The 18502-nt window shown below is 41.2% G+C and overlaps 2 protein-coding genes across 2 annotated transcripts in view; one reads left to right on the forward strand and one right to left on the reverse strand.

The window, feature by feature from the left end:
- The window catches only part of LOC119402373 (S-adenosylmethionine synthase), a 34389-nt gene extending 34063 nt beyond the window's left edge, over nt 1-326 (forward strand). The window contains exon 9 of the mRNA XM_037669508.2: nt 52-326. Within this exon, the coding sequence (XP_037525436.1) occupies nt 52-154 (103 nt within the window). The 3' untranslated portion in view covers nt 155-326. The remainder of the gene's footprint in view (nt 1-51) is intronic.
- A 264-nt stretch (nt 327-590) lies between these two features.
- Nucleotides 591-18502, reverse strand: part of LOC119402361 (bifunctional heparan sulfate N-deacetylase/N-sulfotransferase) — an 87585-nt gene continuing 69673 nt past the window's right edge. The window contains exons 15-16 of the mRNA XM_037669501.2: nt 14179-14288; nt 591-8050 (exon numbers count right to left, since the gene is read on the reverse strand). Coding sequence (XP_037525429.1) covers nt 7828-8050; nt 14179-14288 — 333 coding nt within the window. The 3' untranslated portion in view covers nt 591-7827. The remainder of the gene's footprint in view (nt 8051-14178; nt 14289-18502) is intronic.

Here is an 18502-nt window from a genome sequence, read left to right on the forward strand (position 1 = left end):
GTCAAAAAGGGGGAAAAAAGTCATGTACTCACACAAACTGCTATGTTACAGGGACCTCAAGCTAAAGGAGCCCATCTACAGGAGAACCAGTGCATACGGACATTTTGGTCGGTCCGAGTTCACATGGGAACAACCAAAAAAGCTGATTGTCTGAGATGGTGACAACACAAGCTACTTGTCCATGGCTTTCGCTGCAGAAGACAGCTTGCAGTTTGATGTGATGTGGCTCTGGTTGTGCACAAGGCCACAGTTCTTAACTTTTAATACATGGCTCCCATGGAGCTCACTTCATGTATTAAGTGATTATTGTTGGTACATTACAGTAATGAAGACATGCCATGAAGCTGCCCTTCACACACCAAGCCAAGAACACTGTGTCATACAGTAGGAAGCAATTTCCATGCTTACGCATCATTTTTGACATCACCACTATTGGGCTCTTTAAAGTGATTGGGCTCTTTAAAAAAGAGTTCGGATCACTTTTGAATGGCTCTGCAATGGTTCTCAATGGATCACAGCCAACTGTCAGTGGTAAGCTCTAAGAGTAGCAAGAAACATAGTTCAATCTTTGTAAAAATATAGTCACGACACTGGATATCAACTGCTTTCATTTTTATTGTGGGCAATGTAACTAGTGAACACAGGGAACATAGGTGTTCATGGCTTTAAAATAACAATAAATTTTGTAGCAATTTAGCACATATACATTGTACAGAAGGCAAGACTAAATGCGTCATATTATAGCACACATCTGTAAACGGTAATGTACAATATGCACACATTTCATTTCTTACAGGTTTCTAGCATATGAAGCTTTCACAGAAAGCAAATAAAAAAGACAGCATAAACAAAGTACAATAACAATGGGAAACATTGTACATTTACGATGCTATAACAGTAAATCTTCTGTACACGCTTGAAACATGCTGCTGTATGAGAATTGCAGTCCGAACACTAGCCACTGAACAGACCCCTAGAAACTGACAAGTCCCAGACAAAGAATGGTTTCATGTAAGACTGTTGTGCCATCCAAGCTTTTTCATACACTGTTTCACCCAATAAGCTCAGTACTAATGCAAACTCACATATCCATAGACGAGAACAGCTACTACTACACAAAAAGTGCAGAACACAAAGCAATATATAAGGGGCCAAAATTCATTAGTGATTGATGCCAGCTTAATTAAAATCAGAAGTATAGCTTTTTGCATGTGCACAAGCTTCTGAATAAATAGTCGAGAAAGTGCTTTGCCTCGCTTCTTCATTGGGACGGCAATGTGAGAAAGAATACATGTCTGGCACAGGGCCTTGGCCAGCTGGTGCCAGGAGTGCTGTTCTCGTACCACAAGTTGCCTAATGACACATATTACATCTGCAGACACTTAGTAAGTAGTAATTACGACAAGTGTATAAATATAAGAACAATAGCATTCCCAAAAAATACTGCAAGTAGAAACTCAGATGGGTGGCATTTGTGCAGGCAGGATTTCATACAACTGCTGTGGCTAGCACTTCCGAGCCAGCAGAAAGAACAGTTGAGAATTTTCTCTCTCTCTTTTTTCTTTTTACTTTCGTGCAGAAACATCAGTTTGCTTCATAAAACAAACAAAAAACAGCCAAGCAGAAGGTTTTAAACCAATATCACTTTTTTTTAAATAGTTTTTGTTCATTCTGTGGCCTCACGTCTAAGGACAATTTGCGGCACTTTAATGAATGCTTTTCTCTTAACTCTCTACAGCACATATTTAGACAAAAGTCAACAAGACCAAACTATAAAACACGACACGTCAATCATCATGATAACCTAACATAAAATGTAATAAGCCGCACAATCTACCCTGACACAGACAAACCCAAACCACCGAGTATAATTATTACCAAATGTTTATAACTCTACCTAAAAAGAAAGAGAAAGGAGACAATATTTTCCATTGCAAACATTTCTGCAATAAGCAGCAAATAACACGCATTACATTCAATACAAGAAATTCCTATTGCCTTATGTTCTCAATTGAAAGAGCTTGTGCTAGCACCATGCAATAAAATATTAAAACAATGTGAAGCTAGACAAAGTAAAGTAACGGTCCAGTGGGCATTCTAATTGACTGACAGTGTCACGCGTCAAGGAAAGACAGGACTTGGTACACAGGAGGAGGGCACCATAGAGGAAGGGCAAAAGATGAGGCACATAAAACAGCTTCACTGGCAGTTCAATGTATGGCACTTCTGTCGCAAATGTCACCCTGAAAGACTAGTGGTTTGTTAGTGAATGCGGGGTCATCAGTGCACCCAGCAGGGAGATGCAGCACATCGCTTGTGCCTTGCCATTGCAGGCAATCAGCTGCGATTCCTTGCATCTGCTCATTAGCAAATTATACGCACCATCACTGATAGCACTGTGCATGCCATGCTGCCAACATGCTCGCTCCAAAGAGGCAGAAGACTGGATTCTTGCCTTCAGGCACTAGCTGCTGGAAAATGGATTAATCCCAGCACACCGCTTAATTTGCTGCCACTCACATTAAAACTATACAGTTAAATAATACACAAAATCCCCTGCCACACTATGCACAGCTCTCAGGAAAAAGAAGGAAAGAAAGGATACCTTGCATAACATACATCACTCAGTATGGCACATTTCTGAAAGTGTGAAGGTACAGTTATTGTGTACAATACCCCAGCCTATCCATGCATCTTATCTGGTATGTGAGCAAAATCCACACACTTAAGAGTTGATTTGTAGAGCTGTGTACTCTGGTTTCCTGGTTCAACTACAAAAGCATTCTTGGAACAATTTATCAGCCAAACAGGGCTGCAGAGTGTTTCATTTTGTAAAGGTGCAAAAAAAAAAAGCGGCAGATTGCTTGGAAAATGATAAATTGTCACGGGCCTAAGATGTACTTGAAATGTGAAAATGAACTGAAAGGTTAATAATTTGTCAAATATTAACTGCTAAACATTAGTCACACAAAGAAACACCGAGAAAGAAAACTGCCTCAATTTAAGGTGACCTCTCATTATACGTATTTATAAAGTTTCTGCTGCATTGTACAAAGGATGAAATTACTTCCTTTCAAGTCCTGCTAAGCAGGGTTTCTTGAATGGCATTATTCAAAGCACACAGAGTGCCCATTAGGCTTTCTAAAAGAGGTAGAATGGCAAATGAGAGCAAACCTATTATAACAGGTGTGCTAAGAATACAGCGGCAAGTACACCTCAAAGGAAATTGGCATTAAATCATAAGTCAGCCATTCTTGGACAACTACGCCACTCAAAAAAGGCTTCTTCACTCTTCATGTCCGCACACGCGCCACAATAAATTTTTTAACCACATTGAAATTTTTAGGCTTAAAAGCTTTCACAAAACCGCTGCTCAATGCGACCACTAAATTGTGAACAAATACATGCACACATCCTTTCCTGTCCAAAGCAGTCTCACTTTACTAAAATGTTGTAGAATGTCAGCACTTGTGACGGTGATTCAAGTGTCCTCCTACATCCAACATATATGAGACAGCCTGAAGCAATGGCAATATCTTGCGTGGCTAATGAGTGGTTTGAAAACTGGTATCATAGTGTTCAGCACATGCCACGTTCCCAATTCCTCTAGTAGCAGTTAAGCCCGCTCAGCCTATAACGGCAAAGCCACCTGTTCACTAGCCAAGTGGCTCATGGCACATTTACACATGGAACCCTGACTGGAACATGTTAGTCTAGTATTGTAACTCTTACTGTGCATGAACACAGCAGGACCATTTTCTCAAAACTACGTACACATTGAGCACGTGGAGAGTCTGATATGCCCTGCACAAGGAGAAGCTTACTGCTCCCCTTAGATTCTTGAGCTGTCAGACTACAGCTAAGGTCGCTCGACAGTGGTGCATGTGTTTGCTTTCTTTTTCTTATGATGAGGCAGGAAGCACTATGTAGTGAACCCGAGGCAATTGCCAGAAAATCTTGCCAGAAAATGGTATTTTACAGTGAAATTTTAAAAACTGCAGTCCTACAAAGAGTTTTGATCAATGTGCCCAGTGAAAGCAGCACATTCTGCCTCTTAATACAAATGGCACAACTTCATTAGTACTGATAGTGCACAATAGGAACTACGAGTTTTAATTGTAAACACAATAAAAAAAAGAAAGAAAGAAACTGAACTTCACTGCAGCAAAATTTTTTTTATGCCACACATTACTTGTACCAAAATTTGAGACAGTTTTCCACCTCTAAACTTCTCATTTCGGTAAACATGGCTAGAGAAATGAAAACAACTGTAATGTCGATATGTGTTATTTAAACAGAGCCCTCTCAGTTTTCACACAATGAAGTTCAGAAGAATAGTTATATTGTCCCAAGAACCTTTTCTACAATTAAATTCCAAATGAATTGCACAGAATGTATCTATAGCTACATGAAACAGCAAATGCATAAGAAAAATAGCTATGCATCAAATGAAGATAGTTATGACATATCAGTCTGGAGAAGCCATCGCAGCAATAAACTGTGTATTCTAAACAGCACAAGTAATCTCATCATCCATGTCTTCTAGCCTATCAGTAATTCTTTCTCTTTATTGCTTTCACAAATGCATTGTGTTCTGCCCCCATAATTCAGTAAAAAGCAATAGTTTTACCATTCTGCTGTAACCAAAAGTTTAGCTTACACACTACTCTGGCTTGTTATAATAAATTCAACTGTGCCATGGTACTACCAGTAATTAAGTTAGTGGCACTATCTGTGTGTCAATGCCCATGTACTAGGTACTAATATGAGCAAAATAAGCGATAACCCCAACATCACCCCAGTGCTCCAAAATGCTATGGGACTCCTAAAACTGTACTACAAGATAAACTTGAAGTGATAGCTTAAACAACAGACAAACAATGTTACTGACAAAAAGGTAAATAAAGAATACGTGTACATGACTATTGCTCTCCACAACTCCATTTAAGTAGCTCAAAAGCATGTCACTAACTCTAATGCACATGTTTGTCCATAAGTTTTCAAACTTCTGTACACCAAAAGTAGAACCTCACTAACATGCAAATTTACAAATTCCTAGGTGCATAATAGGTCACCCAGATATCTGAAAACCTGCTTTTTTTCTTATTTTTTGACCAGTCGCTATGACCCTGGCAACACAATAGGCCCATATCGTAATTGTAAAGCTAGCTTTCCTGCAATGCAGTTAGCCCATCTAATGGCTGCTAGTCACTTCTGTAAACAGAGTGTTCAAGCACAGTTTGCTTCTGCTATGACGCAGAAAATGTAGACTTGGCTCTCTTGATATGAACACTCATAATAGACACGCTCCAGCACGTGCAACTAGGAGCTGCTCTCCACTTGAAGCACAACAGGTGCCGCCATTAGTCGGGCAAATGTGCAGCGCAGAAGCGCACTTGCAGATTATGAAACAGGTCTATTTCGAAAATTTGACCAAATGTTGACATATAAATTTTTAGTTATTTCCAGAAGGAGGTACAAATGTGTTGCTTTTGTAACCCCTTTTAAAAATTATTTATTAATGATTGATTGCAAGTTATGGTAATTTAATTTTTTTACAAATGATAATACATACTGCATTATATGCAAAAGCGTTGGTTATGTATCTGGAACCTCAGAAAAAAAAAAAGTAATTTTCCTGTGGCAACAAAGCAGCTAAGCAAAGCTGAATATTGTATTTCTTTTGGCATAAGATGCCTGCATACATTATTTTTGCCCATGAAACAATCCCCCAAACCTAACAATTCTCTCATAGGTAGCTTTTTTTTAAAGGCCAGTGCGAAAAAACTTCTCTTATACATTTACTCTGTCGCAAAGCAGAATAAGTGTGCTCAATTACATGAAAATTGGCAACATCCCTATGCATGACCTAAACATGAGGCAGAAATGTTAAAAATGCAAGAGAATGAAGACTCCAACAGCAATGACAGTGGCCAGAAAGAAGCGACTGGTCAGGCAGTTGCAGGATTTGACAAGCTGTGTCATTTCTTACATGCCAGCAATGCAGGACAGATTCATGACGCATGTGAAAAAAAAAGCTCTCCTTTCAAAAAGCCAAAACATATGCCTGTAGAACAGACATTTTCAACGAGAGAAAAAAATAAATGCCCTTGTGGTGAGCTCCTGGCTCTTTTACTTGCCTAAGCGGTTTAAAAAAAAAGACATGGTTAGCTGAATAAATTCTCTTACATCTCCTCGCCCTCAAATATAGCAGCAAGGTTCTACTAGTATACATCGAATATTTTCATTTGCATTCCAATGTAGACAAGTTTTGACTATTGTGCTCAATAATGCTCTTCATTAACTTCAAAGCTCTTCATTAACTGCAATATTGCTGCAGAGAGCAGTGCAATGCATACGTCTTTGGAGTGTGTTAGTTGGGTAAAATGTAAAACACAACTAGAGAAAAGACAGCGTGTTCCGAAAAATGCTTACAAATGTTTCTACAAAAAAACTAAAGTGACACAGGAAAATATTTACATATATAAACTACAAATTGGGCATCTTTTTTATGTACATATTTTTTCTACATACGCACAGATAAAAGAAATGGCAATTGGAATATGCCCATAGTGTGTTACGAAAGTAAATGGGCTGCTTAGCACTGCTTTCAGGTTATTACAACGTCAATGAAGTTACTTACTAATGAAGACAGAAGTCACAGCTTCTGCGTCAGTTCCACATTTCCACATTATTTAACTCAGTCTGATGCTAAAAGACCAACACAGCTTTATAAACTTAGCATAAATGTACAACGGCAGTAAAAGATAGAAAAAAGCAACAGGGAGACAACACCATTGAACTACTAAAAGTGATCTGCATTGCCAAGCCTACTAAACAGATTAACAATGCCAGAAGATGAACACACAGTGAGCAAAGGTGTTTCCCCACTATGTATGTAAAATGTCTGCAAGGAGAATAACACACTTCAGGACACATGGCACGAGCCCAAAAATTATCAGCAGCAATCAGTTACCCTAGCCGGCACAGCTTTTACAAATGGAGCACACAGCACAGAGGTACAAACAACATCAATGTTTCACCAGGCGCTGCTGGTCACAAGGCCTTTGGCAAGGAGCATCAGCAGTTCCTTTCATGAGAGGCGCGAGTGCACCACATACAGTTAGGCTAAAGTGGACACCCCTGCTCCTATGGCAAGCCCACAAATACATTTCTTGAACATGAGACCTATACGAAACCTTGTAAAATGCAGGGACATGAGGATTTGAACAATTGATTCAAATAAAATTAATAGTTGTTAAAAAGAACTCTAAGCACCAAGCTTTTTTTTAACTTATATGTGAATCTAGCTTGGCATAAAGATCAACATCTGTAAAGCTCAACTCAAACCTAAAACTAACACTAAAAGAACAAAACAAGGAGATGCAGGCCTAAGTGCCAACCGATTTTAGCACCTGCTCCTCAGCCTCACACCAATGCTGTATCATTAAGGAAGTCATTCCTTCACATTTTTCTTGATCCCTTCCAAAAATACTGAAAAATTATGTGCTCTTTCTTTTCATTTCAAAAAGAAAGACCAAGTGGCAAATGGCCAAAGAGTACGAACCTGGTCTATTTCATGAAGAAATTTCCATAGAGAATTGTAGTTTACACAGTGTCATGAATGTTCCTTGCAAGTGTCAAGATGACATAGAGCACAATAGACTATGTGCCTCATTTCTATGGATTTCCACAAGGCAGTCAAGCTTGCGAGCACAAGTACCGTGGCACAGTGTTCCATGACATATCGCTACACCACAGGAAGAGCCTGACGTTCTGATGCCCTTTAACAGGGGCACAAAAGATAAACAAAAGAAACAAGCAGACTCATCCCCGTGAAAGGTCTTCCTTGAGCCAATGGGGCTGAGGTTGCCTGAGGTTGTTGAATAGCTTGGAGAGGGCCACATTGTGTGACAGGTAATAAGCCTTGAGGAACTTCTCAGCCCTTATATCCATGGGTGGATAGAGGCGCCCTTTGCCTTGCCCCAAGCACTTGGTGCGGTTGTTCTGGGAAAGCACCTTGCAGAAGAAGCCTTTATGGGGGTCGAACCTGCAAGGTGTCATCAGCTCTGCACAATGTCTCCCTCTTCAGCCACCCGAACCAGTGCAATTGATACAGGGCAGCATACTAGTCAATCCAAACATCATAAATGACAATGCTAACACATCTTGATGTGGATTTATGGGGCAATACCCACAAAGCAATCCTATAACTTAAGCAGCCACATACAGTAGAACCCCGCTGTTACGTTTCTCACTGCTGCGTTTTCCCGGCTGTTACGTCGTTTTCCGCCGGTCCTGGCATAGCTTCCGTAGGATCCAGTGTAATGGGAACCCCGCCGTTATGTCGCAACTGCGGGGACCATTCCCGTACGATACGTCGCAAAGTGCAGTCCGAGCCGGCTGAGTGACCGCGGAAGAAAATGGCCATGTTGACTTTTCACGCAGCTTGGCCTGGCTTGACCGTAAGACTAGCCACATGAGTGGTGCAAGCAAGACGCGTAACATACTTTCGGTTGCCGCAAACAAAAGCATAGCCTTCGAGATTGATATTGCAAAGATGGTGTCTATGACGCAATTGGCTTTAAACTTGTAATGCTCGTGAAAGTAAGGCCTTAGAGAGTGGCATTTGTTTCCGCCATCGCATTGGCATGGACTCACCATCGTTATTTGTCTGAGGAGTTCGTGTGGTTCATGGTCAGACTCGTGCTGGTCGTATCACGCGTGCTTAATTCTTTCACGCCTACAAACGTTGGTGCCAAAAGAATTGCTTACGTTGATTACATTTCTGTAGATGACACCCATCCTCAGCTCCGCGGTTCTAACCGTCAGCTAGATTGTGACTGAGTGTGCCAATGCGTGCACCAGTGATGAGTTGGTGAAGCAGGGGTCACTTTCTTTTATGATCACTTTCAATGGTACTTTCACTTTTGCGAGGTGTTCGACCGCCTACGATGAACCACGGTGGTCCGACACTAAGCCAACAGTGCTACATTATCGCTCGGAGACACCGATGCATCCGGTGACAGTCTCGTGAAGTGTCACCAAAAGTGATCGCTTGTCAGGTGTCGGCCGCGCTAGCACTACATTTATTAAAAAGATATGACACTGCAGGTGCTCAAAAAACTTTTCCTGCTGCTCGGCCATGAGTAAACACACCAGGCAATGTTACGTGGTTTTTTCAAGCATAAGCATTGAAATAAAATTCCGTACCATTACATATTTTTTCGTTTTTCCTGTTTGTAGGCGCTTGCGTTTCCTGGCTCTTACAGTTATTTCTTACGACCCCTTCAAGAATTTATCAGCGGGATTCTACTGTATTCTGGTACCGCTTGCCACATAGTGGTAAAGTTAAAGGAGAAAAAAAAAAAACACTTGTGCCACCCAGGAAATGCTTCAGAGTGACATTAAAACGAGTCACAGGCTTACAAACATTATTGGCATGTACAGGAACCACATAAAAATGCACGTCTGCCAAGCTACACCTGAACAGCAACCAATGTTTTTTTTTATTTAAATAATGCAAAAGAATTAGCTTTACATGATTGCACAGTGCCCATGAAATCAACGTGCTGCAACTTCACTAGCAGTGGTCTCTCAAATGTAAACCCCATCTGCTACAGTTAACTTATCACAATAAGTGCTGAATGACAAATCTTCATGTCTGATGTGATAAGGGCTAAAGATTGTGCATAGAAAGTTGCTGACACATACCAGAATGAGTGTGGCAAATGAAGTCACTCATTTCCCAGTGTGATAAATTAAGCCTACATTTGATGAAGTTTAAATATGAGTGTACTGAAATCTCTGGCATGCACATGCATATTCACGCATTATTTTAAAGAACTTTCACAGGCTTCATTATTTTTAAAGAACGAAAAAAAAAAAAAAGAACCATGCAAGGCCTCAGCTACTTTCAAGGCTGTTATTGGTAATATTTCGAGATTATCCACTTCTGCTCAACACTTTGTCAATATATAGTTAATTCTAAGCTAGCAGTAACAAAAAGTACAACTGGCATGAACGCTCATCAAACAGTGTGCAGTGTTCATGTGAAGCATTGCACTACTTATAAAACTCTTCGTGCCACAACATAAAGTTTTGCAAAGATGGCTAGCAACTCATGCTATGGCAGTAACTAGACTAACATAACATAACACCAGAACTCATACACATGACACCATGTTCCTACTGAAAGCCAGGATATGAAATGTCCATGCTAGCAAGTCACCCCTGGATTCAAGAAATTAGTAGCAAGCAAATGAATGCAAAATGCATTATTTATTAAATTGAAAACGTGTTGCTAGAATGTGGGTCTAGGGTGGTGTAGCACATGCCCTTTTTATTTATTTCTAGTCTTCGTCTGCATCTCTTGCACAATGGCCCAATACTACAGGTGGCACCATTATAACGAAGCACTCTAGCGGTATTTGCTTTTGGGCTAGTTGCTGCATGTTTGGTATCAATACATTGTACTTGAACAACAGCACAAAAGACAGAATCACGGAAGAGAAGACACATACAACACTGTCTTGTCTTCTCTTCCTTGGTCCTGTCTTTTGCTCTGTTTTTCCATGTATTTACCATGCATTTCACCATGCATTTCAACCAGTCCATGCATTTTCAGTACCATGCATTTCAACCAACTCGCCCAGTATGCCATCCTACTTCAATTAGTATAAATACTATCATCAGCCTGTCTACGCCCACTGCAGGGCAAAGGCCTCTCCCATGTTCCGCCAATCAACCCGGTCCTGTGCTTTCTGCTGCCACGTTATACCTGCCAACTTCTTAATCTCATCTACCCACCTAATTTTCTGTCTCCCCCTCACGCGTTTGCCATCTCTTGGAATCCAGTCAGTTACCCTTAATGACCACCGGTTATCCTGCCGACGTGCTACGTGCCCAGCCCATATCCATTTCTTCTTCTCGATTTCAACTATGATGTCCTTAACCCCCGTTTGTTCCCTGACCCACTCTGCTCTCTTCCTGTCTCTTAAGGTTACACCTATCATTTTCCTTTCCATCGCTCGCTGCGTCGTCCTCAGTTTAAGTAGAACCCTCTTTGTAAGTCTCCAGGTTTCTGTTCCGTAGGTAAGTACCGGTAAGATGCAGCTGTTATATACCTCTTGAGGGATAGTGGTAGATTACCATTCATGATTTGATAATGCTTGCCGAATGAGCCCCAACCCATCCTTATTCTTCTAGTTATTTCACTCTAATACTATACTTGGCACCAAAAACACAACCACGCAAGAACACCAAGGAACATGTCATGTGCTCCTTGACTGAGGTTGTGGTTGTGTGGTTGTGTTTTTGGCACGAAGTTTACTAATGATACAAAATATAACGAAGTGTGTTGAGTATTGCAAAGTAATCTCAGCTTCCCTTTAACATTCATTAAAACAGTGTCCGAGCATAGACAGACACAACTGCACACTGTAGCCAGTGCCTTGAGAGGGACACTGGAAATGTGATTTACAGTTCACATAAGTAGCAATAAATATATGTAAATTAGTTTTAAGATTCCAGCACAGATATGCAAGTGAGAATATATTGTTATGAAAACAGCAAGTCATAAAACTCCTTTTTAACATTACAAATTAGGGGTGTGCGAATATTTGAACTTTCGAATATTTTTCGAATAGTGTTTGCTATTTCATTCGATTCGCACCGGAATTTGACTAATTGAACTATTCGAACTTCCGGAAGATAAATACAGTCAATGTCCAATTTTTCGGACTCTATAGGAACCGCAAAATCGTCCGAAAAAACAAATTCATGCTTTTTTATTCCTCTCATGCGGTCAAATCGCCACAGCCAAGTTCGAAATAGCTCTAATGCCTCCCAGTACACTTATCAGGCACTTTGATGCATGCCCAGGTTCTCGTGAATACATTCGGTACCTGCCGCGAACCCCGCTTAACTACGTGCCAACAGCCAATTGTACTAAATTAGCACCTCGTGATGAGCGCCGCTGATATCAGCAAAGCGCTGAATAGATTACGGCTCTCACGTATGGAGTGTTTGGAAATGATGACGTGGAACACAAAGACTGGGGCGGAAGAGCGGACGACTCGTCTGGATTTCCCCGATGCATGTGCGCACGATGATGCGACACGCATCGCCGAATCTCCGCCGATTTGCAGCATTTGCTGCTGCGTGAAGCTGATCGTTCCTAGTTGTGTGCAGCACATCGCCAATCAAGCTGACGCCATCACTGCCGGGGCGCTTTGTGTACCGTACACACGCGTTTGCCGTGATAGCGTTTGTTCTGATGTGCCTAGTTACGACATGGCCACTCTGTTGCCGATCGCACAAGGGCGCGGTGATGGCGAGCTGCTTTCGTTCGTGAAAGCAACGCGTCTGTATGGCACACTTAGCGGTCTCGCACAAAGAGGCAGCATGAACGGTGGTGCGGCACGTTCGGGTTATACGCATACTACTGCGCTAGGCCACATGCACTACTGAGCAGTTACTACTCCTATCACACGAGGCAACTTAAGTGCACTTTGAGGGAGTGCACTTCGCCGCTAGTGTCATTCTTACGCTGTCACATAGGAACGCTTAGTGACACTCGCTGCAAAGCGCACTTGACAGCGAGTGCATTCGCCAAACTCTTCGCTGCGATGGAGTGTCTCGACTCTGTAGCAGTGGCTACAGTATAAATAGGTTACTATACGAAGCCGAGTTCGTAGCTTTTTTTAAACTATTTTTAAGGGCTGCTTTTAGCTGTAATACATTAGTACTTAAGAACAGTTGCTTGAAATAACAAATATATGTTGTGCTGCTTAGGTACCCATTGCCATTGCCATCATTCCAAAGTACCCTTCCCTTTCTCGTGTAGCAGCATGCAGCCAAAATGACATTCTGGGGGCGTAAGTGCACTCACTCAAAGTGACACTAAATTTGCCAGTGCGACCAGGGTATTAGCTGAAGATGCTTATTCAGGGGTTGGGCGTGTTTGCCACCTACCGCCATCATGCCTCCATGCATTTCTGGTGCTTATCCATAAAAACATCGCCGCGCTGCGCTGTGACAGTGGCCCCTTCAGATTTTCTATATGCTTCACCCCATCACACTCTGGCATTGCAGCAAAGCTGCCTTTTGGACTCTGCTACGGTTTCAAACAGCTGGACTGACGAAAGCGCTGGTTCAAACCTACAAGATTATCGATAAACGCGGCAGAGGTGGGGGCTTTAATTAATGCCGTTTCGGACCTGAATTTGGGCAGAAAGTCCGAAAAATCGGATGCCGAAGAGTTTCAGTATCCGAAATATCAGACGTTCTGATACATTGACGCCTATGGGGCAGATTAGGAACTCAGGACTCGAACGAAGCGTGCCCTTGTCTGCCACATCAGTTGGGCCTCCACAGAAATTGAAGGAGAAGAGGTTGAGGAAATAGCATCTTTTCCTTTTGCATGTAAAGTGTTGTCGACACCACAGTGGTTGCTCCAAATCATGTATATAAAAACAATTCGGCCTCTGCATTGCCTCATTCTTGATAAGACAACTAGGGAACATTGCCCCTCCAGTGCTTCACTAACCTAGCCAAAAGAAACTCTTTCATGTTGCTGTCTCATAAGAATATACTTAGGGATCCTCTGCAACTTTTCTATAATTTTGCTTCAAAGTATTAAAAAATATTCGACAACTATTCGAAAAATATTCGATTCAATTCGCACTCACATTTTATTATTCGGATTCGCTTCGCACTCAAAATTTTGCTATTTGCACAGCTCTATTACAAATGCTTCAGTAGTTGTCCGCAGTAATAACAGTACTATTTGCAGGCCTTAGCAGTGTGGACAAGTAAGCTTACTTTAATTAAAATTACCATGTAGGGGTACCACTTATCATTACAGGATCTAATTATTTAGACCCAGACAGCAGCAGTGTTCAGTGTTTATTTAATAAATAAAATTCTAGTGAGACATACCATAACAAAAATATACAATTTTGAGCATCTAATTTTTACACACAAAAGAAATGGAAATAATTACTAAACAAATGTTAAAAGAATAATAAAAATGAGGGATAACTTCAGAATGTCATAAACATCAGGTTGCAGTCATCAAGTGTGTCTGCAGCAGCAATAATGTATAAACAGTGAAAACTTAGATTAATTTTAGTCATAGAAAGACTGGGGTAAATAAACAACAACATGGAGACTTACCTCAGTGATCCGCTGTAATCGAAGAATGGGGCGATGGCAAGGAATGTTTGGAGCTTGTTCATAACACGCACTGGATCAGACTTTAGTTCTTCTCCATCAATAATCATAAGCTGGCAAAGAAACATAAACTTCTTTAGACATACTTGCACCGCAAGGGTGAAGAAAAAATGCGATAGCAACACATTACGTCACATGAAATAACGGTCATATGTTGACGGGCAGTATGAAGTGCAGTTAACATAAGCTAAGTAAGCAAGTGTGGTGTGGTACAAGTTGCAGTAAAAGTTCCCGTACTAATTAAATTAACAAGCATGGCATCATGTGTGCAGAGGCAAACATAAACACAATTTACTCGATGAGTGTGCTTTCACAATGCCCACTGAATGAATATCACAAAATGTGCAATACACATTGCGTTACCTCTCTCTTTTTGGAGACAATGTGGGCTGCAACATTAGGTGTTTGAAGGTGATCCGAAGGTGTTGGCAGAGAGAGTGCACACGAAGCAACCAACCATCTCGGTTCAATCAGCCTTTGGAACTGCCGCAAATACAGGCAAGATAGGGTGTGCAGGCTGCCTTTAATAATGAAATAAAGCTTTCCCTCTCCAATTAAAAATGAACAATAGAGATAACTAAATACAGTAACCAAATGGTTTCATGAGACCTGCGTAACAGTTTGCAAAGACAAAGAATAGATAGAACTTACTAAATGCAATCTTGCTTCACTATCAAGCTTACTATAAACTCACTGATAGGTGATTCCACGAGAGATCGAACATGCCTGTCCGGTCGCAATTTTCGTTTTGCCTGGGTTTTTTATATGTTATGTGGGCACATTCAAAGTGCACGGAACCGAAAATTTTATTTCCAAGAAACGCTCCCAGCATGCCAAAAAAATGTTTGAAGGTGGCGGCGCGGACCTCCTGTTTTTGTTCACTGCAATGTTTTGGGATTTCACGGCCGAATTTAACGCGAACTATAAATGATGTGTCGAAAATTTTTTTTGTTGGTTTTAATACGCATTACTGTGAATTATATCCATGCTTTTTTATGCCATCCTCAAAAGGAAAAAAGATTGTGAAAAAAATGGCAAACCCGGTCCAAATCAACAAAGTTTGCTAAGTTTGATGCGCCTTGGCGCCTTTCCTATTTCACACAGAAACTTCAAAACAGTGTCAAGTATTTCAAGCAGCCTTTGCAACATTTATGCGGAAGATCGTTTTCCTAAAGGCAGCGCAAAATAAGAAGAAAATAGTTAAAGAAGCTAGTTTTTTTCAAAAAAGTACATTTTCAAAAAATGAAAAAAAAAAAAAAAAACTCAGGCCTCAATTTTGACGACATTTTTTTTTGTCGAAGAGCGCTTATGACAGTGAAAACACCGTGTTAATATGTATGTCCTCATTTGCTTTGTTCACGAGATTTAACGTGCCAAAATTACCCTTGCTGTGTGTGCTCACTTCAGTGCGATTGATTGTTATCATCAGCTTGCATTGCACGTAAATCTAGTTTTAATTATTTTCCTGCAGTAAAGCTTTGCTCTGGTGTCCTGTCGTCAAGAAAAATGTATTCTCAAACTTTAATTGTGTCTAGCGTGTGTGGGGTGGGCTGCTGCCGCTCTCTAAAGGCCTAATGCGTACGCAGTTTGCAGCTTACAATCTCAACTTACCCCGCCAGTATTCGCTAATCAGAAGCACGCGAGACACCGCGAACACATGATTTAGGTCACTTTGTCAAAACTCTCCTTGCATACAGAATAAAGCATCTGTATGCAGCGAAGGCCAACTTAATGAGTAACTAAATGCCACAATCAGCAGGCGCGCTGTTATGCAGTTGTTTTCTCACTGCCTGCTTGCTTCCCTTCCATTACGTGCATTGTACACTCTAACCATCTTCCCCATTCGACGCACACTGTGCCTAAACAACATTTGTAAAACGTTAGCTCAATGATTTCCGAGCCGTTTATTTCACTTCCCGCTATCACATGTTTTTGGCGTCACAGATAACGTCTTTCTGTATCATCTCCACCTTTACCTCAGTGTTTGAACAGCCAGAAAACGTGCGGTGCGGCGTGACTAAGCCATGAGTGGCCGAAGCTGTCCAATTTATGATGTTTTGTTGCCACTTTACTAAAGTGCTTTCCCACGTCGAGTACAGCAGAGGTCATTGGTGGCGCCAGATGGACATTACCCTTAGTTTTGACAATGAGTGCGGCCTACAAATTATTATTACAGCCCAAAGCGCTTAGACACCCTTAGTCATAAGATGTTAAACCGTGAGCAGTTCTGGAAAGGCATTCATGACAGCTGCGCAGATGTGAGATAATTTGTCCGGCGCCGTTCAGTATAAACGTTTCGACTTGCTCTAGGTCTAGCTGTTCACTACACGCGATGCGTGCGGCCCATGGCTACGTCCGATTGTTCTGTGCCGATTATTTCCGCGTTCACAAAAAGAAGATTGCTGAGGAAAACGTTTTCGTTGCGCAATTTTTTTTCTTTGCTCTTTTTGTTGTTGACTACCTCCAGAAGCTACTGTCATACGCTGAGGATCTTCGCGACACCCGCGAAGTCTGCTTGCATTGCTTTACGCTCCTCAAGGAAAACCTGTCTGCATCTAACCGCGATGAGATAGACCAGACATTTCTTCAGGAAGAAGAAGCGATTGATATCTTGAACAGGCGCGCCCATCTTTCCTCTGATGATTGTTGGCGCGGTTGCAGGCTGCAAACTGTTTGCACGTTAGCCATTTAGAGGGCGGCAGCAGCCCACTTTTGCACACGCTAGACACAAATAAAATCTGAAAACACATTTTTCTTGACGAAAAGCCGCCACAGCAAGGTTCTGCTGCAGCAGAATAATTAAAACTGCGATTTACGCACAATGCAAGCTAATAAAAACCATCAGTCGCACTGAAGTGAGCGTACACAGCAAGGGTCATTTTGATCAGTTATATCTCGTAAACAAAGCAAATAAGGACATATGATATTAAAACCGTGTGTTCACTAACATAAGCGCTCTTTGATAAAAAATTGTCGTCAAAATTGAGACCGGAGTTTTTTTTTATTTTATTTTTGAAAATATACTTTTTTGATAAAACTCGCTTCTTTAACTATTTTTTTTTCTTATTTTGCGCTGCCCGAAGGAAAATGATCTTCTGTATAAATGTTGCAAAGGCTCTTTTCTATCATTGACATTGTTTTCAAGTTTCTGTTTGAAATAGCAAAGGCGCCAAGGCGCCTCAAACTTAGGACCCTTTTTTGATTTCGGCTGTGTTTGCCATTTTTTCCCATTTTCTTCTTTTTGAGGACGGCATAAAAAAAGCATGGATGTAATTCACAGTAATGCGTATTAAAATCAGCAAAAAGAATTTTCGACATATCATTTATAGTTCGCGCTAAATTCGGCCGTGAAATCCGAAAACATTGCAGTGAGCAAGAACAGGAGGCCCACGCCGCCACCTTCAAATATTTTTTTGGCGCGCTGGGAGCATTTCCTGGAAATAAAATTTTCAGTTTCGTACACTTTGAATGTGCCCACATAACATATAAAAAACCCACGCAAAACAAAAATTGCGACCGGACAGGCATGTTCGATCTCTCGTGGAATCACCCTGATATCAAAGCCTGTGAACTGCTGGGCATAAGAATAGAACCATATTGCCAAAGCTACCAATAAGGTATTTTTCACCAAAAAAAATCAATTTGTATATGACATGAAAGACGGCCCATATTGGCGGGACATGTTTAGAAATTTCAATATATAACACTGTCCATTCATGCCACAGTGCTCTGCTATTTGAAGACTTTGCTCCACCAGAACACCCTCATCAGCGCAAGCACGTTAACACCTAGACACCTTTAAGTAGTCCAGTGGGCCCTCAATTCCCACCTCATATTGAACAAAAGCGTGGCAAGCAAAATTTATCAAGGCCGCTTGAGGTGTGACGTTCAAAAAGAAAGTGACGGTAAGTGAGCGTAAACAATGCACTGATGCTCTTTACATGCCTTAAGTGTTTCGAGTTCTCCCACCAAAAAATGAATTTACAGGCAATCAGCACTCCAAACTTAAACACACTGATTTATACCTTGAACAAAATTTATTCGTTTACACTTCTTTAATAACATCTGATTATTCCATAATGTGTGCACAGGTTAAAAACGACTAGAATGGAAGGCCACACGGTGCACAGAAAAAGCAAACTGGCAAACACACATCTTTATCGGTACAGCATGCAAGTGCAATGTTATTTGCTTGACTGCTTTGGCACAGTGTCCCCCATTCATCGTCAAGCGCCCCTCAAGCATACTGCCAGAGTAGTGCACAAAT

Source organism: Rhipicephalus sanguineus, chromosome 1, assembly GCF_013339695.2.
Source record: "Rhipicephalus sanguineus isolate Rsan-2018 chromosome 1, BIME_Rsan_1.4, whole genome shotgun sequence".
Taxonomy (NCBI): domain Eukaryota; kingdom Metazoa; phylum Arthropoda; class Arachnida; order Ixodida; family Ixodidae; genus Rhipicephalus; species Rhipicephalus sanguineus.